Source organism: Mus musculus, chromosome 1 (genome assembly GCF_000001635.26).
Source record: "Mus musculus strain C57BL/6J chromosome 1, GRCm38.p6 C57BL/6J".
NCBI classification, from domain to species: Eukaryota; Metazoa; Chordata; class Mammalia; order Rodentia; family Muridae; genus Mus; species Mus musculus.
Genome location: NC_000067.6, coordinates 86,745,093 through 86,769,414, shown reverse-complemented (window position 1 = coordinate 86,769,414; position 24,322 = coordinate 86,745,093). Strand labels below are relative to the sequence as shown.

Here is a 24,322-nt window from a genome sequence, read left to right as displayed (position 1 = left end):
TATTCATGGTGGCAACATAAGATGCTATCTAATGCTAAAACATACAGTTTTTTTTTTCTAAATCCAAGCAAATTCTATGCTACAGACATACTCATCTACAGATCAAATAACTCCCTTGATTATTCCTGGATTAACAAATATCAATGAGATAAAAAAAAATCAGGAAACATAAATCTGAACTCAACTTACTCCTTAGTTATATTAATATTAATTAATTACATTAAGCTATGTAAAGCCCATTTTTCACATTCACAAAACTGAGGAAGAGATACTAAAGAATGAGATGCAAAGTACACGAACTGCTACAAGAGCATACATAAAAAATTCACAATCGTCAGGCTTATATTTCTTTGTAGTATACTATACTGGAGTATTAAGAGATGGAAAATAAGAGGATATATTTTTTATTGTTTAAGAGATGGACAGAGAGCCAGAGAGATAACTCAGGGGGTAAAAGTGTTTACTGTGCAAACCTGACAACCTGAATTCAGATTCCCCCCAAAAAAATAATACTAAAGTAAATAAGACTTAAAAAGTTGATCTCAGTAACACAAGCATCTGTAGCTCCATGGAAACTCTACAGAAAAATGGCAGTCAGGAGTCAGAATCAAGAAACTTCCATAAACTCACTCACCAGCCAACCAGCTCACAAAGTGGTGAAGAGACCCTGACTCAAACAAGGCAAGAGCCAAAACCTGAGCTTGTCTATTGACCTCCACATGTACTCCATCACAGACACAGACACACACACATACACACGCACACTGCATCACACATGCACAAAAGATGAAGGGTAATAGTTATGAAGGATAAATATTTTAAATTGAGAAAAGGATGAGAAGAAACAAGAACCAAAGAAAAAAATGAAAAGCCAGCAAACAAATGTGTGTGTGTGTGTGTGTGTGTGTGTGTGTGTGTGTGTGTGTGTGTGTGTGTGTGTTATACACATGTGTGGGCCTGCTGGTGAGCACCAAAGTGGAAGACAAAGGTCAATGTCAAATGTCTTCCCCTAGGGTGTTTCAATAGTGTCGCCTAACATGCAAGAGGTCCCCAGTTCAAAACCAGGAGAAACATAGTGGCTTTTCTTACTTTCTGGGCAGGAGAGGTGGCTCAGTGGTTGAGAGCACTGACTGCTCTTTAGGAGGTCCTGAGTTCAAATCCCAGCAACCACATGGTGGCTCACAACCATCTGTGATGGAATCTGATGCCTTGTTTTTGGTGTGTCTGAAGACAGTTATTCACATAAAAAATAAAATAAATCTTTAAAAAAGAAAAAAAAAAAGAGATGTCTTCCCCTAGCACTTTCTGCCTCATCATGTGATTGTGGTTGTGGTTGTTGTTTGGAGACAGTGTCTCTCTATGTAGCTTTAGCTGTCCAGAAACTCACTCTGCAGAACAAGCTGGCTCAAATTCAAAAGATCAGCCCACCTCTGTTTCCCAAGTGCTAGGTTAAGGATGTATACTACCACACACAGCCCTCTACCTTATTTTTTGAAACAGGTCCTTTAGCCGAAGCTGGAGCTTGACATTCAACTAGACAAGCTGGACAACAAGCTCTTGACAGCTCTGCCCCTGCTGCCATCACCCCACCGCACCCACAGCACTGGGGTTACCGAGGTGCACTGGTGTACCTGTTTTGGTTTGGTTTGGTTTTTGGTGGATACTGAGGATCCAAACTTCAGGCTTGTTTAGTGAGCACATTAGCAATTGAGTCATCTCCCCAGTCCTAGCAAACATTTCTAATCCAAGCAGTATCTCAGGAGACTGTATGAGCTGCCAGGGGAACTGGTTCCCACAGTGGATAGGGTCTTGAGAGCAGATAGATCTACCCTGCTCTTCTTCAACATGTCTGGACAAGTCAGCAGAGGGGCTTCATTTAGCCAATACTTCAACCCACATGTTCTTCTCTGAAACCTGATGTTTCTATAACCCTCTCCTGACAAATCATTCTCATCCTGAAATAAAACAAAACAAAAGCTTTCATCCCTCAGACCTGAATTCTAATGTAACCTTTATGCCACCTTCCCCAACTGTCTCAGAGTTTGCTGCTCAAATAATGATGCATTTCTTTCCATGTTGTAAACCTTACCATAATTCTTTCCATCCCCTTCTAACCAACCCACGAGCTCCCTAAGGGCAAACCTGGGACCTATTCTGTTTATATCTCCAGGATCTTACCCAGGGCAGGATGAATGGGAGAAGCCACTGGTTATCCAGTGCAGCTCCAAGAAGAAACACGGCCAATGCTTGGACACTACTCCCACCATCAGCGCCCATTGCAACACCTGAGAAAAAAAGGGTCCCAGGTCAAAAGATCTGATTCTACCCCTGGCTCTGCTCAAAACTCTGTTCAAATCACACACCCTCACAGTATCTTAGTTCCCCAACTGTCAAAGTAAAGAAACTATCATTTGTCCCTCAAAATCCTTCAGTAGATGTCTCTTATATACAAACACTAAAAATTTGAAAGAATTCTGAAATTAAATTGTTATGCAAGAGTAAATTATTTTTATCATTGCCTCACAGCTTGATACTTTTATAGCTATCTATTTTGCCAAAAAGCATGCTGTGAAATAAATTGACTATTTACTACTATAACTAAAAGAACTGTTGTTTTCCTCTAAAACCCTAAAGGCACTGTAGTTTACATACCCAAGAGAGTGAACACAGCAAGCATAAAGAAGCAAAGACAAATAAGCCAATTACTTCACATTTACTTATACTCCTAACTAGAGATCCCTTGTAATAACAACATGTTTTTATACTAACAAACCTGTAATACAACTGGCCACCATGTTTTGAGTTGGCTTTACTATACATGTCAGGAATTTCTAGTGACAGTCTGAATATTCTCCTCTGTCTAGTTTGATTCTGTCACCAACAACTGTCACAGCTAGGTCACAGCAAACAGACCTCCAAGCCCTTCAAACTGAGAAGCTGAAAAATACATGGACTAATGAGGCCTAAGGGATGTGCCTAATGGAACTGATCTGAAAAGAACCAAAGCCAGTGTCAGCAGGCCCTGTGAAGACACTTGGGAACTCCACAGACACAGAATAAGAAACCAGAATGGCATCCAAATCTCAAACTTCTTAAAGTTAAAGAAGCATATCAAAACTGCCACTCAAGAGTGTAGCCCCTGCAGCCCTACACCAGCCCTTGGCAGCAATTACGAGAAGGGGAAGCGCCTTGCCAGTCAAGCCTATGATTGCCCATGCCAATCTCTTTTCATAGACAGAGGGTACAAAGATCTAGCCTGGAACTCAACGGCCCAGCCACAACTGTTAATGGACACACTACTCACTTAACTATCTTCCCCCACCAAAAAGCTCCGATCCAAGGACCATAACACCTCTCTGCTTCTTTTACTTTCCTTTCTGCTCCACAGAGTACATCTTTTACTCAAGGTGTGACTCCCAAAATAAGAAAATCAACTTGGCTTGGGAACTTACTAGAAATGCACAATTTGGGGCATCACCTAGGCCTTACTGAATTAGAATTTTCTATCTCTTCCTGGAACTCCAAACTCATTTTTGCAAAGAACTTTGTTTATTTTCAGTACTTTCTACAACATTATTGAGGTAAAACTAACACATAATAAACTACATATACTAAAAGTACAAAGTGATGAGTTCTGAAATATACAAGCAATTAACAATTCCACAAAAATGAATAGACATATATATATGCTTCTCTTACTCCCACCTAACTTGGGGCAACCCTTGACTACCTCAGTTTCTCTCTTGGTGGTAGTGAGGAGATTGTAGAGTGTTAATTGTGACTGCCTCACAGTTGTAAAATGTTAAGGGACTTCCACTCATGCATTTCACTCAGAAATGAACGGGGAGAGGGGTTGGCATCAGAGTCCTCCCTTCATGAACCCCATAGTTAACTGCAGTCCTCTCCAGCAGTCTGAATCTCCTAGCCCCTGATCCTGAGTTCTGTGAACTGGCTATCACTTCTCTTGCTTGTGGGGTCTGAGGCACTTTATTCTGTGACGTGATGCCACCTTATCCTGCACTAAGCAAACGAGGAAAGCAGAGCACAGAGCAACCAGGAGGTCACATGTATACAAGCATGGACTCCTGGAACTGGCAGGGACCTTGGATTGTGTTGGTCCTCGATCTCCGATGGCTTACGTAAACTATGGCTGTTATTGTGGCCTTGGTGGCCATGGAGAGCCACATGACGAACACCATTGACTGCTATAGTCTGCCCACTCTCACCTTCAGGTGCTGCCACCACCATGACTGCTGCTACTCTCAGGCTCAGGATGCCGGCTGCAGCCCTAAGTTAGACTGCTATCCATGGAAGTACATGGACCATGGCATCCTGTTTGGACCAGCAGAGAACAAATGTGTGCAGGTGTGACGAGGAGCTCGCTTACTGCCTGGCAGCAACCGAGTACCACTGGAGATACTTCTTCTTCCCCTCTATTTTATGTGAGAAAGACTCACCCAAGTGCGACTGACAGGCTACATGTCCCTTCACACATGGCAATGCAGTTCGCTTTCAGTCATGCAGCATGCAATTTATGCATAAGAATCCCTGGAGGCCAAGTTCAACAGCCTGCATTTGCTTTCTCCCTCCATTCAGGAACTCACAACTATGAGCCTGTGGAGTTGCCAGTCTGATGAAGGTTCAAAGTCCTGGGCCTGTTTTATACAAATACCACTGTGTTGGGCTTGGTATAATTTTTGAAGTTCAACCTTTATGAAACGCTGTACTATCTTCTACCTGTTGCAGAGGGTTGGTGGTCAAATGTGGATGAACACCTGCTTAGGCTTGGCTGTAGTAATAACATTGCCACATGATACATCTAAGAATTGTAACTGTAATAAAATATGTTCCCTACCTGTCAAAAAAAAGAATTAATGTGCCAATAATTTCATTTCACTAAGGTAAACAACCAGAATGGCTGAATCATGTATTAGTCATATGCTGAAGATTTTAAGAAACTACCAAACTCCTTTCCAAAGGAATTGTCCATTTTTTCCCATCAACAATACTAGTTACTCCATAACCTAACCAACACATGGTCAATCTTGCTGACTTTAACTATTCCAGTAGGTCTGTAGTATCTTGTGATTTTACTTTGTATTTCCTTAAAGACTAATCATGTTTAATATCTTTTCCCATATTTACCATCATATATCTTTAGTAAAGCTGTTAAACATTTTATGAATTTTGTAATTTAGTTATTATTGAATTAATATTTCTTTATATTCTAAATAAAAGTTCATAGTCAGAAAATGTTTTTTGCAATCTTTACCCATATCTGTGACTTATCTTGTTTTATTTCAAACAGTGGCTCTAGAAGAACAAAGTATATGATTTTTGATGTAATCAAATTTATTGACTTTTTTTATACTTTGTAATTTCTTTTGTTATACTTAGGAAATATTGGCCAAATCTGATGTCTAAAATCTGGAAATCTAAAATTTCTGACTTAATTTTCTACTAGCAAATTGGTATTTTTACATAAACATTTGGATCTGATTCATTTCTAACTTCTGTTTCCTTCTCTTGCTGGTCCCTATCTTACCTTCATATCCACCTAAATCCAACAGCATAGCTAGCCCTGCTACAGGAGCTTTAACGAAGGTCTTGAAAGCTCCAATTCTGCTCTTTGTTTGGCTCGTCCACATAAACCTGAAAAGCTGTCTGTAAATCCTTTAAAGAGACTGCTATATTGAAGGAAGGCAGCACATGGAGTCAGTTTGATCTGTTTGGGTAGAAGTGAAAACTTAAAAATATTGACTCTTTTCTATTTCTCCTCATTCCCTGCATTCTTAATTTCTCTCACTGATGATTTTATAGTTTTAGGTTACACAACTTATATTTTTGCTCAAGTTTCTCCTTAATTGTGTCATAAAAATCCTATTATAAATAGCATTTTCAGAAATTTTTAATTTCCTATTTTTCATTGCCAGCATGTAGAATTACAAATGATTTTTTTATATAAACCTTCAGTTCTTCAATCTTGATAACTCACTTCTTCTAGCATCTTTTTCAACAGACTCGTTAGAACTTTCTACAGAGAAAACCATGTAGTTTTCTCTGTAATAATAAAACAATCTTTGTAAGTAGTGTTTGGTTCTACCCTAGGTCTCTAAGCCATCTAGTTTCTAGAACCTGGACATCCAGGCAGTGGCTGGAGGAGGAAAGGGAAGGGAGGCAGCAGTTAGGATGTATTATAAAAGAAGAGTAAAAACAAAAGGCATATACACACACACACACATACACACACACATATGTATATATGTATATATATTCACACACATATATGTGTGTATTGCATATTTATGTATATATACATAATCATAAAACAGTTATTTTCTACTTCCTTTTGGTACTGGCTTGAATTTCTGAAACAATACAGGGAAGGCAGGCTTGGTAGCAGACACCTACATCCCATAACTGTTCGTGATAAAAATTTGCAGCAAACCAAGAATAGTGATCATATCATAAACTGAGAAAACATAGAATGGGTAGAAGACATTAGAGCAGTGTCATTCTTAGCGGTGGAGGGATCTGCCTTCAAAAACTGAGAAGAAGCAGGAATGGCCTTGTCATCCTCCTCTTAGTGGGTAGGACAGTCTTACCGTGTAGCCCAAACTCAGGGTCCTCCTGCCCTAGGCTCTTCAGTACTAGAATTTTTATCAGGAACAGTTATGGAATTTTGTCAATTGCATTTTCTATGTATACTGGCTGATACTTGGTTGAAATAAGGTATAAGACTTAGTTTGTTAAAGGGTGGGCTATAAAGACTGCTTTTCAACATTAAGCCAACTTTGCATTTCTAGGACAAGCACCATGTATTCATGTTCTATTCTTGGGCCATGTTCCTAGAGTCTCTTTGCGAATATCCTGTTGGATACTTGTTCACCTGTGTTTATGAGAGGTATTCATCTTTAGATCTTTTATGTTGTTTCTTACTCTAATATTTTACAATGGTGGTCTTATAGAATGAAGGAAACAGGGTAGCTGTGAGGAGCAGATGCAGCCGCCACCCCAAGATGGTGCCCGGGATGGCTGCCAGGTCTTATGACATGCGCCTGACTTCCTCATTATTTCTGCCTCATCAGCTCACCTGAGGTGTCGTCACTTGCTGTGAACCTATGGACTGCCATTTTGTGACTGGGGTGATTGGGAGGAGTCAGTAGGGTATTTAAGGGGCGCCCCAGGGTGGTTCTGGGGATTCCTGTTCCTGCATTGCAATGCTAAATGTTCCTGAATAAACCTGCTTGAAGAAAGACAACCAGGTGTTGCATCTTTCCTGCTGGTCGGGGTGGATGTGGCAGGTAGCTCCTTGTGTAAGACAAGGACTATTTCTTTTTTAAATGTTTAGCAGGGGAAAAAAATGTTTAGCAGGGCTTGCCAGTAAGTGGGACAATCGAGGATGCTGAAGTTTTTTTCAATAATATATCCAAAAAGGAAAATATTAACAAGACCAAGAAAAAGCTAGTAGGCATGAAAAACATGAGGGCAGAATGTGACTGATGCTCCTGTGCTATCTGGTTTCCACTGTGCTGAAGACTGAAGCTCAGGGTTTGCACATGTCATACAGTACCACTGAGCTACATTCTCAGTCACCTTCTTTAAGAAGACATGGTTTTCTGCAGTGACAGACACTTGCATGTCTGTGAGGTCCAGTGTGACAGCCACTAGTCATGTCTTTTGAACAAGTGTGACATATCTGTATGTAGTCTTTGCTCTCATAGATTTTTGGCAGGTTTTGGCAGATTTAGAGTTCTAGACTATCAACTAGATTCAGAGCCGAAGATATCATCCCCTTGTCTTATAATCTCTGTGGCTATCAACAAGTCAGCTGTTACTCTCTTAATTTTTGAAAGCATACTGTTCCTGTCCCTGGCACTTTGGAAATGTTTTCTCTTTGGTTTCTGCAGACTTACCACCATATTCAAAGGATGACTTTCTTTTCATCCTACTTGGGGGTCAATACAATTTCTTGATTCTGATGCTTGATAACTTTCATCAGTTTGAGAGGTTTCCATCATTCTTTTTCAAATATTACCTCTGCCTATTTCAGCTCTATTATAACCTTGAGTTCCTCAATGTCTCTCTACCTCTCTCAAGCTCTTCAGAGTTCTCTACCCTCTTTTCTCTGACTTTTACCAGTTCAGTGATGTTTACAGTAATACATACTTTCCCTCACTGTCCTCCATTTCAGCTAAAGAAATCACGGTCATTTTGCTTAAATACAAGGTGTAACAGCTGTTTGCAGCTCCCCTGTCTGTTCTTACAGCTGCCTTCACTCCTGTCTACTCTATCTTCACATGCTAACTTCTCTCCACCTCAACTCTCACCTCCAAGTCTCAGCTTTCACACTGGCTCCCTGTAACATGCAACTTGCCTCACTGCAGTCAATTTTCCAACAAAAGTCAGGATAGTTTCTAGCTTGAATTCTTCCATTTTTACATACTAACTGTAAAAGAAAAACAGTAAGATTTGTCCTCAAAGCCTGGACTGTGCCAACTGCAGGGATGCTACCTGTTTTGCCAAACCCTTTCCTGCTTAGCTAGCTCTAGCAGCATGGGCATTCACAAAATCAGACCTCTAGGTCCAGGCTCGGTGGCACACGCCTTACATCTCAGCACTAAATATATATTGCTGTGTGTCTCAATACAGGAAGCAGAAATGGATGAAAAATACCACCATTTCTGTGGATTTGTTGTTCTAACTCTCACAGCATAGGGTATAGGAAATTATAAATTATTTCACACTTGACAAGACCCTACAAGCACTTTTCTTATCCAAAAAAGTATCAGAAATTAGTGCAAGGATCTGACAAGGTAGATTGACTAAAGTGTGTGTGTGTGTGGGGGGGGGGGGAACGACTTCAAATCCCCATTGAATAGCCTTATTCACAGGCAAAACTTATTTTTACCTTGGAGTCCAAGGGGCCCATAACACCAACACACACACATACAATGCCTAAGTACATTATGGAATGCACAATACCCTATGAAGAAAATAATTAGAAAAGGAAATTTAAACTCACCTTCCACTGATCCTCAGGAAGCAGTTTTACAACCACAAGGTCCCCATTTAAGGCTCTATTACGAGCAACAACTCCATCAATAAAAATGTCCCGATCACCATCCTAAATTGGAGGGAGAAATAAAGGAACAGTCAAGTTACCAAGGCCTGGAGCCAAAATTTATCTCCTTCAAAGTGTTCATACTCTAAATCTGTCTGCTAACTTAACAAGAATACTACTCTAGTAGCTAGCAAGACGGCTCAGTGGTTAAGAGCACTGACTGGTTTTCCGAAGGTCCTGAGTTCAAGTCCCAGCAACCACATGGTGGCTCACAACCATCCATAATGAGATCTGATGCCCTCTTCTGGTATGTCTAAAGACAGCTACAGAGTACTTACATATAATAATAAATAATATAAAAAAAAATTCAAACCTAAGAACAGACTAGCTGAGGCTAAAATCACCAAATACTTAAAGAGATCTACTAAAGGCTGACAAAAACAAAGAAAAGCACATAAAGAAAAAAACTAACACTGTAGACTGATTACTAAAATGAAAAAGATAATATTCTTATGTTATCCTTTTTAGCTTTAGAGTAGAAAAAGAAAAACCGCCGGGCGGTGGTGGTGCACGCCTTTAATCCCAGCACTCGGGAGGCAGAGGCAGGCCGATTTCTGAGTTTGAGGCCAGCCTGGTCTACAGAGTGAGTTCCAGGACAGCCAGGGCTATACAGAGAAACCCTGTCTCAAAAAAACAAAAACAAAAACAAAACAGAAAAAGAAAAACCTCCAAATAAAGCAGAGAGAGATGAAAGGAGCAAGAACTAAAATTAATTTAACAGATACATATGTAAACATTTACACTTATATGTAATTTTAAGTAAACATAAAAAATATATGATTCCCTAAGGAATCACATTTAAAACCTCAGTGCCAGAAAACAGGAAACCTTCTTTCAAGTTGTTGGTCAAGAGAGTCCAAAAGACTCTCAAAATAACATATGCTAGTGCTGTTGCCCTAAAATGCCTCCCAGAAATTGAAGGTCAATCCCTATTGCTGAAGATACCACATACTTCAGATACAGGAAAACTTAATCACTGGCGGAAGAGAGAGAATCAGACTTCCCCTCAATGAGCATCTTAGTTGGTTACCTAACAATCTAAACACATATAGAACACCACAGTGACTCAGCAGGTTACATTTATGCATTTATATATATAAACATATGAGTATATACATGCACATGTATACACATAAAAATATAAGGTTATGAGAAGTAGTGAGAAGACTCAGGAGGAATTGGAGGAATGAGAGGGAAAGGAAATAATTTAAATATAGTACTCCTACATGAAATTTTAAATGAAAATAGATTAAGATTCATGAAACATCTTTAAACCTCTATCTCCTGACGTCAGAGCATGGTAAGCTCTAGACCATGAACATGAAGCACTGACACCTTAGGCATGCTCAGTCTCACAGCCAGAAAGGCCCCGTGGTAAATGGGGTGGTGCCCAGCAAACTCACCGGGCATCTACTTCAAAATCTAATGCAAAAAATAGCTAGATAAAAACAAGTTTTGGGGGTCAGAGGCCAAGAGAAAAATGTCTCGACAAACATGTGCTCTTCTTTAGTCTTCCAAGTCATCGCGTTCCTTTTCAGAGAATAAAAGAGAAGTTAAATGTTGGCTTTCCTTACAGGAGCTAATAGCAAAAGTGTCTGGAAAGTCACTGATTTGTAATACAGACACTCTATACTGTTAATATTTAACATTCAAATAACTTGAGTACTATAAAATTTTAGTTAGTTAAAATGGGCATTCTAAATCTGCCAACTCCTCCCAGCTACAAACAAATTCAAGATATTTTAAAACAGATTTTCTATTCAATTTCCAGTCTAGTGATGACTGGCAGCTGTGGCCTACACTCTGCCAAATCTGACCCCACCCTCGTCCCTAAGGAACAGCTACCGTGTTAGCCATAAAGAAGTAAGGCAGTTTGACCCTGTGATGAGCTTCTCAGAGAAACAGAGATGACTGGTAAATAGAACGTGAACCACACGAGTGTGACACATCACCACCAACTGTTGCTTTCTGCAATGTATTTAAAGCACCCTGATCTTAGGAACCGCCCTCCAATGAAGAGAGCAGCTGCTCAGAGGTCATCCTAACCCATTCTCATGTATCAAAACATCAGCAATGCAAAGTCTCCTCAGCAAGCAGCTGTACTCCTCCTTTGGCAGCTCAGAAATAGAAAGATTCGATGACTAGACTTTAGCATTACTGTCTTAAAGAACCAAGAAGAGAGAATGAGTAGAATCTAAGACAACTCCTAGCTAATGTGTCACTACTCAATTCTTCAATTCACTCAGAAGCCTATTATCTACAGCCAAGTCTGTCATTTTAAAGATAATAAACTTAAGCCAGGTGATGACGGAACCTTTAATCCCTGTACTCTGGAGGCAAAGGCAGGTACACCTCTTGAGTTCTGAGAGGCCAGACTGGTCTACAAAGCAAGTTCCAGGACAACCAGGGCTTTGTAGAGAAATTTTGTCTTAGAAAGCAAAATAAAAGATCCTAAACTTAGGAACTGTTCAATATTATCCCTCTTAACTGGATTTTAAAGCTACACAATTCAACTCTTCACTTGGACACTGGAAGACTCACCTTATCCATTAGAAAGAATAGCATAGTTGAGGGTGAGGAAGGAGACAGGAAGTGGATGGTAAACATCCATAGAAAAATAAAAGGAGTGTGGACACATCTAACTTTAAAAAGAGAGAATGAAGGAAGATAATATAAGAATGTCATAATGCTCAGAGTATCCTCTATTGATGAGATAATAGATCCTTTTGGACCAGGAATAAATTCCACAGCTGGATAAAGCATGCCTCCCATGACAAGACACAAATTACAGAGCTTCATAGACCAATATAATCCAGAACAGAAAAAAATAACAAGCTGTCCATTCCTTTTCTTTAGCTCAACTAAAAAAAGATAAAAAAGATATTGTAATATTATCATTTATCTTACTTTACTTAAAAGTTATTTGTTTTAATTTTCACTTTGTATTTTATTTTTGCCAAGAATTCCAAGATACTAGCAGGTAGACATATGTAACACATTCCATACATTTAGAATCTACCATAAGGGAAAAAAATCTACTTACTACCAATAGAAATTATAATAATTCCAAATCAAGTTCCTTCGATACAAAATATTCTTTCATACGTGATGATGAGGACTTAGCCCACTGGACTAGGTGGATATTTTCAAATGGCAAATAGCACCCAGTAAACATTTTTAGAGTAAGAATAAACCTAATCTAACAGAGGGTATTTTATCAACTCTTCATATTAGACATGAGAAAATCTTTCTATCTCCTGTGCTCAGACCATAGGTTCTTTTCCTACGTGTTCCTGTCTTACAGGTAAGCATTCAAGCCCCAACACTGCACTTCCTAGTCTACCTGTAGGCATTTTGCAATTCAACACAAGTTTGGTCTTGATGCGGACATAAACTATACTTAGCCAGAAATTCATGCTACTGAATTCTATTAATTCTTTTCTACAATGCCTCTAAATATTGAAACTGACCAAAAGAGCCCCAAAACAAGAATACAGTACCATTCTAACATCCAAAATTAGAGTATATTCACCTACAATTGGGCCTTGATAAGCAGCCTTTACTGCCAGTCTTCCCAGGGGTGAATTTAGTATTAATAGTTTCTGGGAGAATGTGACTATTCCATTAGGTTCTAGATAAAACAACATATACATATTTTATAGAAAAACCATCCTAACACTGCATCCATCTAAAACTTTCTAAATAGAATATGACAGGTAAAAGTTTCAAATAGAAAAACAAATATAAACCTTGGAAACACAGATGTTTTGCTTTTTCCTTCCTAATGTTAACAGACCAGACTGAAGCATATAAACATAATATTTGTAAAGCAAAGAATATGAATTTAACTTGCAGGATCCTAACTAGACTCTGTACACCTCCTCATCTGACAAGAAATTCTAAGAGGTAAAAGAATGTGTTCCCCTGAAATCGGCCTAAGCACCGAGGTGGCACTCTGTACTTCATGCAAGTTAAGGAATGGTATTGCTAAGAAACATGGATATAGAACTCAGACCTGTAGGGTAAGATAGCCATATATGCATATGCATATGCTCAAGCCCTGGTTAGATGTAAAGGAACCAAGAGAAGACAAGAATCAAGCTTGAGAAAGAAAGGTGTTAGAACACAGGTTAACAGTCAGCCCAAAGCTCCACAGAATATGAATTCTATATGTAAACAAACATGGGTACAAAGAGGTATCTTTGTCATAAAATTTATTTTAATGTTATTTTTATTCATGTGTATGCAAAGGTGAATAACCATGCATGTAGGTATCCACCAAAGCAGAAGAGGGAATCCGATTCCTTGGAGCTAACGTTACAGTACTGTGAGACCCTGGTGTGGTGCTGGGATCCAAACTTTTATCCTCTGCAAGAGCAGCATGAGAGCTTGACTCCTGAGCCATCTCTCCAGCCCAATTCATAACCTCTTATATATTTGGAACTGTCCCTTAGTTCTAGGCTTCACATGTGTTAAGTGCTAACCTAACAGGGATTTAACTTCAAAGAACTCAAGACTCAACACTTAGGAAAAATAAAAAGCTATAGTAAAGTTTTCAAACGTCTACAGTCCCCTGTATCCTTGCAGCCAGCGAGGCAAACAGAGTAGATGAGAGGTCTGAACTCTGGTCAGTTCACAGATATCTCACGGGATGAATTAAGTGAGATTTTCATGCTTAAAAATCACTGTTTCTCATACACGAGCGAGGACTCCTTAATTAAACTTAGTTAAACTCCTCCAACTAGAAGGCTACAAAAAAAAAAAAAAGTCAACCTTTCTAATGTGAGAAATGTTGATTATATAGAACCTACTGAGATAGCTAATCTTGATTCTAAGATGGCACGTGGCACCTTCTTGAATGTGATCGTCATAGTATGAGCAAACTCTAGAATCTAACCACATGTAAACACACTCTACACACTCCACTGCTTAACAGAACTGTTCCCAAAGTAAAACCCCACCTCAAAGTTGTTACTTTACAAGTCAGAGTATAGATATGTTTCATCTAAGGAAGAGACTATGATTTAGAGGAAACAGTGTGAAAGCATCAAAGATGTTTTTTCCCTACTGTAACAGTAAGCCTTGAACTTGAAGTAAATGCAAGCACTTGATTTCTGATGGGAGAGAGAAAAAGAGAAAAGGAAACTGAGCAAAGCTTGAGAAAAGAGAATAAGGATACTGCAATAGTAGCAGCAGTAGTAACAATAACAGTAATAACAGAATCACCTATGAACAACACAGCAATGTTATTAAACTTGCCATGTAGCTAATGAAATATGTCATTCCTTTCTAAGCAGAAGTTCACCCCTATGTTTCTCTTCCACTGTTAAAAAAAAAAAAAAAAAAAAAAGTAGCTCTCCATGACAACATCCTGGGAAAGTTAGGCCAGGAACTCAAGACTATTGCTCTTCCAGCCTCAGGTACAACCCTCTGCACAGACCTGCCGCTAACTACTTACCAGTGCAGGACTACTTTAACCAGAGAGAAGCTCTTAAGACAAGTCATGAATACAAGAAACAGCCTAAAAACAAAAACTAAAGCGCCTTGACCAAAGGCCGATCACCTGCACAAAAGTGAAGTGAGAAACCAACAGAAAAGCATTACACATTATTTTTGGACAAATGTTCAGATTAGCTCATGCAGTAGATCGAAAGTAGATAGCATATTTGTTTAGGAAAGATTAACTTAAATCAGTGGAAAAACCTATAAATCCTTTTAAGCTATAAACCAAGAGTATCCAATTACATGGGCTGGCCGGTAGTCTGTGAAAGTCCAGCTGCTTTCTGCAGCCTCAGAACAAATGTCATCCCTCTCATTTGGCATTCAATTTTAAGACTGGCAGAAGGGGTAGTGAACAAATTTTATTTATTTAAATTTGAAACAAATCTTTGCCTATTCTCAATTTTGTTTTACTATTCTGCTTTTTAGTCAAAGTATATGATTTCAAGTTCAGAGTACATCTAAAATATTCAATATGACATTAAGTTTATTATAAAGTTAATAAACTTACCGGAGAAGGAATGAAGGCTTCATGAAACTTCTTTGGGTTGATTCTCAATACACCCTTTAAAACAAAACAAAATAACAATCTTTGAAAATTCTACTAGCTGGATATTTATTTTTCCTATGTATGTTATTCTCTGATTAAAAAGTTCTTAAACAATTTGATTCAGAAAACAAGTTAGATGTATGAGAATTAATTTAAGGCTGGTACAGGAAAAACTAGGTTCCAACACTGACAACTGAGACTACTGCCCTGCTCTGATGGGCACAGGAAATACCAGCCCTAGGCACAGAGCAGGACATGACAACTACTCACCTTCACCTTTAAACCTTGACTCTAACAAGGCTGTCTGGAGAGTATGCCTCCTTCATATTAGCAGCCTACTTGCTCCAGGTCAGTCCCATGACCTCTGCACAATGTCACGTCTCTGGGACCGTTTGTTTTCAAGCTGGGTTCTAACTGGATGCTTAGCCCCGAGGAGCTGGATGGACATGTTCTACTCTGACTCCTTTGCAGAACCGAATGAGTTAATAATTCAAAATGGTTCCTAACAACTCTTAATGCAAATGTCAACGCTAGCTCCCATAGCTAGGCCACCCAGTCTGCCTTCAACTTCGTATGACTCCAGCACCAAGTCAGGATCCACTTCTATTTATGTACAGGCGTGCAGGTAGGGGCAGTCCTTAACAGCCACTCAGTGCTGTGGGCCTTTTTCAGGCAGCCATAACCTCCCCCAGAGTCCAGCTGCACTCACGGGCCACTGGAACACGTGCAGGGAAGAAACTGTTTTCCTACCAACACAACTCAACGGATAATTTGAGAAAGTGTTTAAAGAACATTTCCCACTAAAAGGAATGACTCAAAGGCACAGAATTCACAAGATAGGTGAAGGTATAAGATTAAATGGAAAATAATTTCTTTCTTTCACAGGTGTTTAAATTACAAATTTCCATGCCATGATACACATCTTAACATACCAACTAGATTATCACAGATGATCACTCAGTCCTTAGCCATTTGTATTGATATTTGATACTGATTATGATCAAGCCCCAAACAGACCACATAGGGTACTGAATAATAACTAAGTTTAGTCCTTGAGAAAGAAAACGAATGGGATGCTGTGAGATTACAACTACAGCACTTTCAGCTAGCACAGTTCTAAGAAAAGATCAAAGGTGAAGGAGTAGAGGTGCAGCAGGTGAGGCATCCAGCACTTGCTTGACCCTATGTGGCCAGAACTCTGCTGGTTACGGAAAGGGGTCAGGAGATAGAGCTGACAAAGCTGCCCAGGCTTTCTTGGTTAAGAGTGCTGAAGCAAATTCACTTTCTAAAGCAACTGTTTCTTACTGAAGGAAAGGGGAAACACTTATAATTTTTTTCTAAATACTCATACATTCAACAAATATTTCCTGACCACTAGCTTGACAGTCACTATGTATGATGAGGAGGCTACAATAGGGAATAACAGACAGCCTTGAGGGGAAATGCTTCAGCAAATTTAAACAGTATTTTTAAGCATTTCATTTTCTGATTCCGGACAGCCTTTTCTTCTTTTTTTTTTTTTTTGGCTTCATAAATTGTCACTTTTATTTTTATATCAGAGAGATTTTCAGTTGCTTCTCTGGCTAATCTTAACTTCCTGTTCCATATTTTTTTGTTTTTGTTTTTGTTTTTTTTAATTAGGTTTTTTCTTCATTTACATTTCCAATGCTATCCCAAAAATCCCCCATCGGACAGCCTTTTCTAAGCTTTTTTTTTTTTTTTTAAATTACTATTCTTCTTCCATCTCCTTTTTAGTTCAGCAAAGAGTTAGCCTCTTGGTTTGAGTGTGCCTTTAATTGCACAATACTGCGAGAAGCCAAAGCTGGGCTCCCAGGAAAGACACACATTGTTCAGGTTTGAATCTAGGATCAACTTAAAATATATGAAAAGGACCAGAAAGTTCTTGATTCATGATTCTCTCTCCCAAACCTCCCAACAAATAAAAGCACAGAGGGTAGGAAAGAAGCCTTGTTTCAGATTAGCATATGGAAATTAGCATATGGAAATTTGCTTCAGATTAGCATATGGAAATTTGGCTTAAGAACTGGATGTCAGGAACAGACCCCAGAGAGAACAGATAACAAGTAGAACCAAGCAACTCCTCCTGAGTCCTCAGCAGAGTAGAGATGTCCCTGCAGCCTGACAGAAGGCAATAATAGTACAGCCTGTCAAGAAACAGTTTGCCAGCTCAAAGACTCACCCAGCAGAGGATCAGTCTCACCCAGAGGAGGCCAAGGCTTGTGTTTCTTACCCAATCCCCTTTAATTCCTCGTTTTCAAACTTTTCCAGGCCTGGAGTTTAACCAATGAGGATCCTGTACTTCCCATCCCATTCTAAATACTTCTGTGACTTCTTACCAGATCAGAACCTAGCCCTGCCCTAATGTCATTGCTTCCTTTGGGTGTTATCAAAGAGAACATCTCAAGGATGGTGAGGATGTTTCCCAATAATTAGTTTCTTCCTATATTCTCAAATACCCCTTTGAAGTTCATGTCCTAGTTCTTGCTAGACTTGATACACGTGCCTTCTAACTTACTGATTATAGCATTAATTCACTAATGTTTTGACTCAAGTGTCACTGCCTTCCCTTATCCCAATTCCTATACACATATAGGGACTTTGAATCCACATCAATGACCAAATCACTCCTCCTACACATAATCAATAAAACCTACCTCTCAACTGACCCCCAAATATCTGATTTCTCCTAGCCTATACTCAAAGACCAGAATGGCACTGCAGAAAAATAACACACAAATGGTCTAATTAGTCTAACTTGGCAATCACAAATACATTTTAGCTAGCTTACAGTATGTTTGAAAAGACGTAAAACTAAGGAATTTCACACATAAAAATGTTTCCAGATTTTTTTAAATTTTTTATTTATTTATTTATTTATTTATTTATTTATTTATTTATTTTTGAGACAAGATTTCTCTGTATGGCCCTGGCTGTCCTGGAACTCACTCTGTAGACCATACTGGCCTTAAACTCAGAAATCCACCTGCCTCTGCCTCCCAAATGGAATTAAAGGTGGGCGCCCCCACTTCCCGGCTCCAGATATTCTTGAAAAATAATCTTAAGATGTACAACTGCAGACAGGGCAGCAACCACCTCAACTGAATTACAGATGTGCTAGACAGTACTTAAAAACAATCTCAGACACCATTCATATGTGTAGAATATGGACCATGTACTTTTAAGAGCTAATGAACTAATTTAAATTAAACTAGCTAATTTGACTTAACTACTACTGTTTTCTTCTTTTGATATAGATAAGGTGACTGAGACACTGAGAAGATAAATCTGGAAAGTCTGGCTCCAGAATCCAGGCTCCAACACCTCTGTGTTAATAGCATCACCGGGACCCTTCACACATTTACACCCTCCCAAATCCACACAGTTTTAATTCTGTCTTCCTTACCTTAACCAACAGCAAGATCAGGTCTTCACCTGATTCACTCAGATGCTAATGGACAGCCCCTATTCCTCCTTTTACCTCCCTGTCCATATGCATGCACTAGCATGGTGTCCACTCAGGCTCCACATGCACACACTAGCATGGTGTCACACTAGCATGGTGTCCACTCAGGCTCCACATGCACACACTAGCATGGTGTCACACTAGCATGGTGTCCACTCAGGCTCCACATGCACACACTAGCATGATGTCACACTAGCATGGTGTCACACTAGCATGGTGTCACACTAGAATGGTGTCACACTAGCATGGTGTCCCCTCAGGCTCCACATGCATGCACTTCCCTCCTCACTGCACCTCTCTGCCCCTTTTTTCATCCCACACTATTTTCTTATCTAGTGGATTTTGGTGGCTTTCTAAGTGGACGTCCAGTGCTACCTACTTAATACCCTTTGATGACTTGCCATTGTTCTGTGCATGATATCTGCCAAGTCCTGCATGGCCATGTGAAAGGGACAGTGTGACATGGTTTCCCATCCCTGGAACAGAGCCAGCAGGGTCTATGCCTCTGAGTGCTGACAGTTGCTAGGTGTAAGACTTATTTGTATATTTTACTTTCTGTTCCTCCTTCTGGGAAAGTCTTCTCTGCCAAGGTTGATGACTCCTTGATAACCAGCGACAGTCCAGGAGTCAAGGGCATGTCTATGTCGTTAGCAAAAAAAAAAAAAAAAAAGGTAAATGCTGTGACCTTCAAGACAGCCCTTAAGGCTATGGGAAAGAACTCTGAAAAATGAGTTCAAAAACATAATTTTTCAACTATGCAAAATATAAGGACATACTATGAATCATATAAGGAGATGATTCACAGAACAACAACAACAACAACAACAACAACAAAAACAGAGGCAGTTACACTATAACCCAGCTGGTCAGAAAGATATAAAGGCAGGCAAATTTCTGATTTCAAGGTCAGCCTGGAACAGAGCTAATTTAGGTGCAGGCGTGGTCTGAATGGTAATCTCAGGATGAGATCCCACCCAGTTAAATTTCTTGTTTGTGCTTACAAAGACAGGCAGATCTCTGAATTCCTCTGCAATGTTAAAAAAAAAAAAAAAAAAGGTGACTTGCTGTCTTCTAAGAATCAAGGGAGAAAGTGGTCATGGGATGCTGATTCCTGGGATAATCCAAAGGGAACCTGGAGTAAATGACTGAATTGATTTGTAAATAACACAGGCTGCCAGCTTGTACCCCAAGATTGACTTCGAGTCGTTTTTTTCCATTTCAAACACCCCTTCTCTCAGGAACCCCTTTCTAAGCAAAAGCTGGTCCCTGGCAAAATCCAAGTTTCTAATATAGTCTAAGTCCCTAAAGGACTTGGCTACTGCCTAACTCCACCTTTGCTCCATTAAGTCTCCAAAGGCTGCTTCCTTTTCATCCTCTAAAACATCAAGTCTTCTCCGTGCTGTTCTTCTGCTTGCTGATCTCTTTACCTATATTCTTTTCCAAAGCTGAAATTAGCTGCTCACTTTTGTTCTTTAGATCTCACCTACAGGATGATCTCACAGAGACTTCCCTAACCAATATGTGCAGTGGTTCCTTCTATCTATTCTCTCTCCTCTTTCTCTTGGAACATTAATGACCTACAATTTCCTTCACTTTTACAGTTATTTTTGCCTACCAGCCCAGTGACTTTTCTAGTGCTCATTCCCAAATGCTTGACATTCACTAGGCTGTCAAAAATGTTTCTTCAGTTCATTAGTTACCTATTATCTGCAAAGTTGACATCATCCCTTTGTCCCTGGTATCATAACTCTGAATACTACCTCTCTTCTTAGGGATTCCATAATAATGTCGCCTCTACTGTCCTGTTCTTGAATACTTACCCAAGCTGACCTGTGTGTGTGTGTGTGTGTGTGTGTGTGTGTGTGTGTGTGTGTGTGTGTTCTGCCTGTACTTCTGTGCATCATGTGCATGCAGTGCTTTCAGAAGTCAAAAGAGAGCAGATACTTTGGGACTGGAGTTACACACTGTTGTGAGTTGCTATATGTGTGCTAGGAATTAAACCTGGGTCCTCTGGAAGAGCATCCAGTGCTCCTAATCACTGAACCAAATCTCAAGCCCTCTGAGCTCAATTTTAACAAAGAGCAAAATTCCTAGAAATAATGAGACCATCATACCCTCTGTCCTGGAATAGGCCTTTTCAGAGGTCAAAAACAACATCTCGCCAATATTCTATTACAACAGGAATCTGACATCATGCCTCCAGCAGTTCTAAGGACTCATTTTGGACTTCTAGTAGTCAGTGCATAATCTGGATTCTGAAGGTGCCAATTGTACCCTCTCTTTGCCCATGTCCCTTAGTTATCCCCTTAAACCTCCTTTCAGGGTCTCACCTCTCATAGCACTTCCCATAACAACCAACCAATACTGCTCCTATGCATAGAGTACTGACACACTGATGTGAAACTTGGTTATAAAGAAAAGTACATGTCCTGAATTATATTTTATTGCTGAATAGTAATAATTCATTTACAAAGACACAAAAGAGGTTTCCTTAGCCACTGTGGTCTCTGTCCTACAAAAGAATGAAATCTCAAACTTTTGTCAAGGCATTAACTAATACTGTATTATTCTACTAATTTTTAAGATCCCTAATATCTTTCAGTATAAGAATTTTCTCTTGATGAAGAAGAGGGCATACTCTTATGACATACTTATATCTGAACACAAAAGTTGACAGATGTTTCTAAGTATATTTGATATGTTTAATTTTCTTCAATGGCACTAAAATATCACTTTTTGTCTAGCTTTTTACCTTACCCAGACAGCTACACACAGAAAGTTTTTATCCAAAAGCAGATGTACTCTGGTTCTCTGCCTATGAAAATCTTATTTACAATGTTGTATATTCTCATGGTGACCTCATATCTGGAACCCATTCCTCACCCCATCTGCAGAGAACAACTGTTCTCACATGTGGGGGGTAGAGGGGAAGGAGAGCCTCTGGCTGTGGAGGCTTATGATGTCATAGGCCAGGAGGAATCACTTACAAACTTCTGGGAATGTGGGCTGTTATATTGATCAGATCTTTCATTTTGTGTTAATGCCAGCAAAAAGTCACTTCAAATGGAAAAATTAAAAGGAGGCAAAAACTAATACTATTGCAGGACACCGATCCAACCCTATCTCGTAAAGGTGTGCTTCTATAACAAAGCTGGTTTTCTCTCAAGTTCTAGCAATTGAAGTTCCCCTCACTCTTCTTCAAAAGGCAGTATCTTGATTTTTATTCAGCCTGCAAAAGAAATACTTATTCAGCATAAGCTTAGTAATAAGCAGTGGCCAAGCCCCAGAGTTGGACTATCATGTACAGTATGTGTGGCCATGCAGTAAGGAAGTGAAAAATCAAATTGGGGACACAAAAGCCAAACAAAGGTAAGAATTTACCATATAAACAACAAAGCTGACTTCTAGAGGGCAGTCACACCCAACTAAGCTTAGAAAATGTGAGGGTGACATTTAAGTTCAGACTGCTCAGGGACAGGCAGTGCTACACTTTGATGGGAGGAAACAACTCAAGCTCCAGGACAGCAAGAGCAAAGTCCAGCAGAGTCCTACATTTAGTTTCATTTTGGGTGGTTATTGATGTTGCCTACGACAACGATGCTGGTGGTAGTGGTTTTGATTTTGGTCTTGTGAGACAAGGTCTCACTATAAAACTTACTAGATAGATCAGGCTAGCCTCAAAAATCACCAAAATCTACCTGCTTCTGCCTCCCAAGTACTGGGACTATCAGTACAAGCTACCACACCAAGCAAGCACAGGTTTTAGAGGGGAAATCTGGAAGTCCAAGATAATCAGAACATAGGACATTACTGGAAAGGGGTGTCAGGAGACAACAATGAGAAAGGCACATCAAGACCTCACATAGGAACAAGGAAGGCCAAGACACTTGCAGGTAAAGTAAAGTATACAGATGCCAAACCATGAGAAGCAAACAAATATGGTTTCTATTCTCTTAAGAGAGACTTCTCAGAGACATCCAGGAGAAATAAAACCAATGGTATTTCTAAATCAAAAGGACCAATGATTTGTGAAAAATTAATGATGTGTTCCAGAATCTACATCAATTACACGTACTATGGACACGGGTAACTATAAAAAGATGATAAAACCAGAGACGCTGATATCTGTTGTTTGGATGAATCTTCCACACAAAACACAACTAAGTCTGAGTTTTCAGAATGAGAGAAGGTGGGACTCAGTCAGCATTGTACATATTTATATACTTGTGTTTATATATGTGTGTAGACATGTAGACATGGGTGTAGAGGCTAGCAGTCAACACAGGGTGTTTTCCTCAATAACTCTCCACCCTGGCTTTTCAAACCAGAGTCTTTAGTGAAGCCGAGCTAGCCAGGTAGCTAGCAAGCCCGAGAAAAGCTCCTCTCTCTGCTTCCCTGCACCACTCCTCCCAGCCTTTATGTGAGAAGTGGAAATCCAATCTGGGTTCTCATGCTTGTGTGGTAAGCACTTTACTGAAAGCCCCAACCCTCACTTAATAATTTTAATTGAGTCAGGTACAACATAGTAGTATTTCTACCCAAGAATTATGAAAGACCCTTAATTCAAAGAAGGCATGTTCCTGCTTTCTTCTCTTGCCTTGTTACCTACTAGCTGCCTCGATGTCACACCAGAGCAAACCGAAGCTGCCTTATCCCATAATGTTTCACAAGTTCACCCTACAGCACTCTCCCAACAGGAAGTATTCCTGGCTCAAAGATAAATGCTCAAAGAACATCTGTTCAGCCACACCAGTGAATAGCCTGGGAACAGATTATGCAAATTGCAAAGCATTCAATAAATACTGTTTACTATTTCCTCTACAACTTTACCCATTTTTCCAGTCATTCACTATTCATGTGCTTCAGGCACACTGAACAATTAATTCAGTGATTGGCATAGTCTAACCCCACTACCTACTCAGTCTTAACAGTTCAACTGGCTACTTCACTTGGAAAGCTCATTTCCTTATACTTTTTTGCTCAACTGCACCAATCCCCAGCCTGGCTCATATAGATCTCTCCCAATACAACATTCCTAGGCAACATTGACATGAGCTACAAAGGCTCTCTCTTCTCTTCTCTCAAAGGTTTGCCTATGAGAGTCTAGTGGTACTTACCACCTATACATGCTATAGATCTAAGAAGCACAAACCCTGCACCATGTCAAAGCACAGAGTACAGAACAGGGAAAAGTTTAATAAACAAGATTACTGTCATTCCACATACTCAGGGGTTAAATAACCTGTAAGCTTTAAGCACCTGGATAAGTGTTCCTCTCTTCAAGCCTTCTGAAACATCCTCCTTGGACATGTAGGTTTCAAATATGCTCTTTTTCTTCCCTCGCATGGACTTGTTCTTTGACTTTTTGTCACCTGGCGAAGCACCAACAGCACTCGGGCCAACCACAGAGGACACACCTAGAAACATGAGGCAGCAATCAACTCTCCCTGAGTTACACATCTCTATGTTTTTAACTGGAGGTGTTATGATGTCACTGTCTTTTGTTGTTGTTCTTGTTACCTCCAAAGGCCAGCGAGAGAATGAATGAACCTTTCCAGTGATGATTTCAAACAGCCACAAAAAGGAAAGAACACGTAAGACAGCATAAATGAAGAGGGTGAAGCCTAAGTGACCGCTGCAGTATGCACGGAGCAAAATCTGAATA

The 24,322-nt window shown here is 39.7% G+C and overlaps 1 protein-coding gene across 10 annotated transcripts in view; it reads right to left on the bottom strand.

Annotated features, from left to right (window-relative positions):
- The window catches only part of Dis3l2 (DIS3 like 3'-5' exoribonuclease 2), a 348,174-nt gene that overhangs the window by 280,683 nt on the left and 43,169 nt on the right, over positions 1-24,322 (bottom strand). For all 10 annotated transcript variants that reach the window (XM_006529300.4, XM_017319469.2, XM_030252483.1 and 7 more), the window contains exons 3-5: positions 23,917-24,074; positions 15,135-15,188; positions 9,026-9,127 (exon numbers count right to left, since the gene is read on the bottom strand). Coding sequence is in view for 5 of the 10 variants with exons in the window: in XM_017319469.2 (XP_017174958.1) it covers positions 9,026-9,127; positions 15,135-15,188; positions 23,917-24,074 (314 nt within the window). In the remaining 5 variants the exon portion in view is untranslated. The remainder of the gene's footprint in view (positions 1-9,025; positions 9,128-15,134; positions 15,189-23,916; positions 24,075-24,322) is intronic.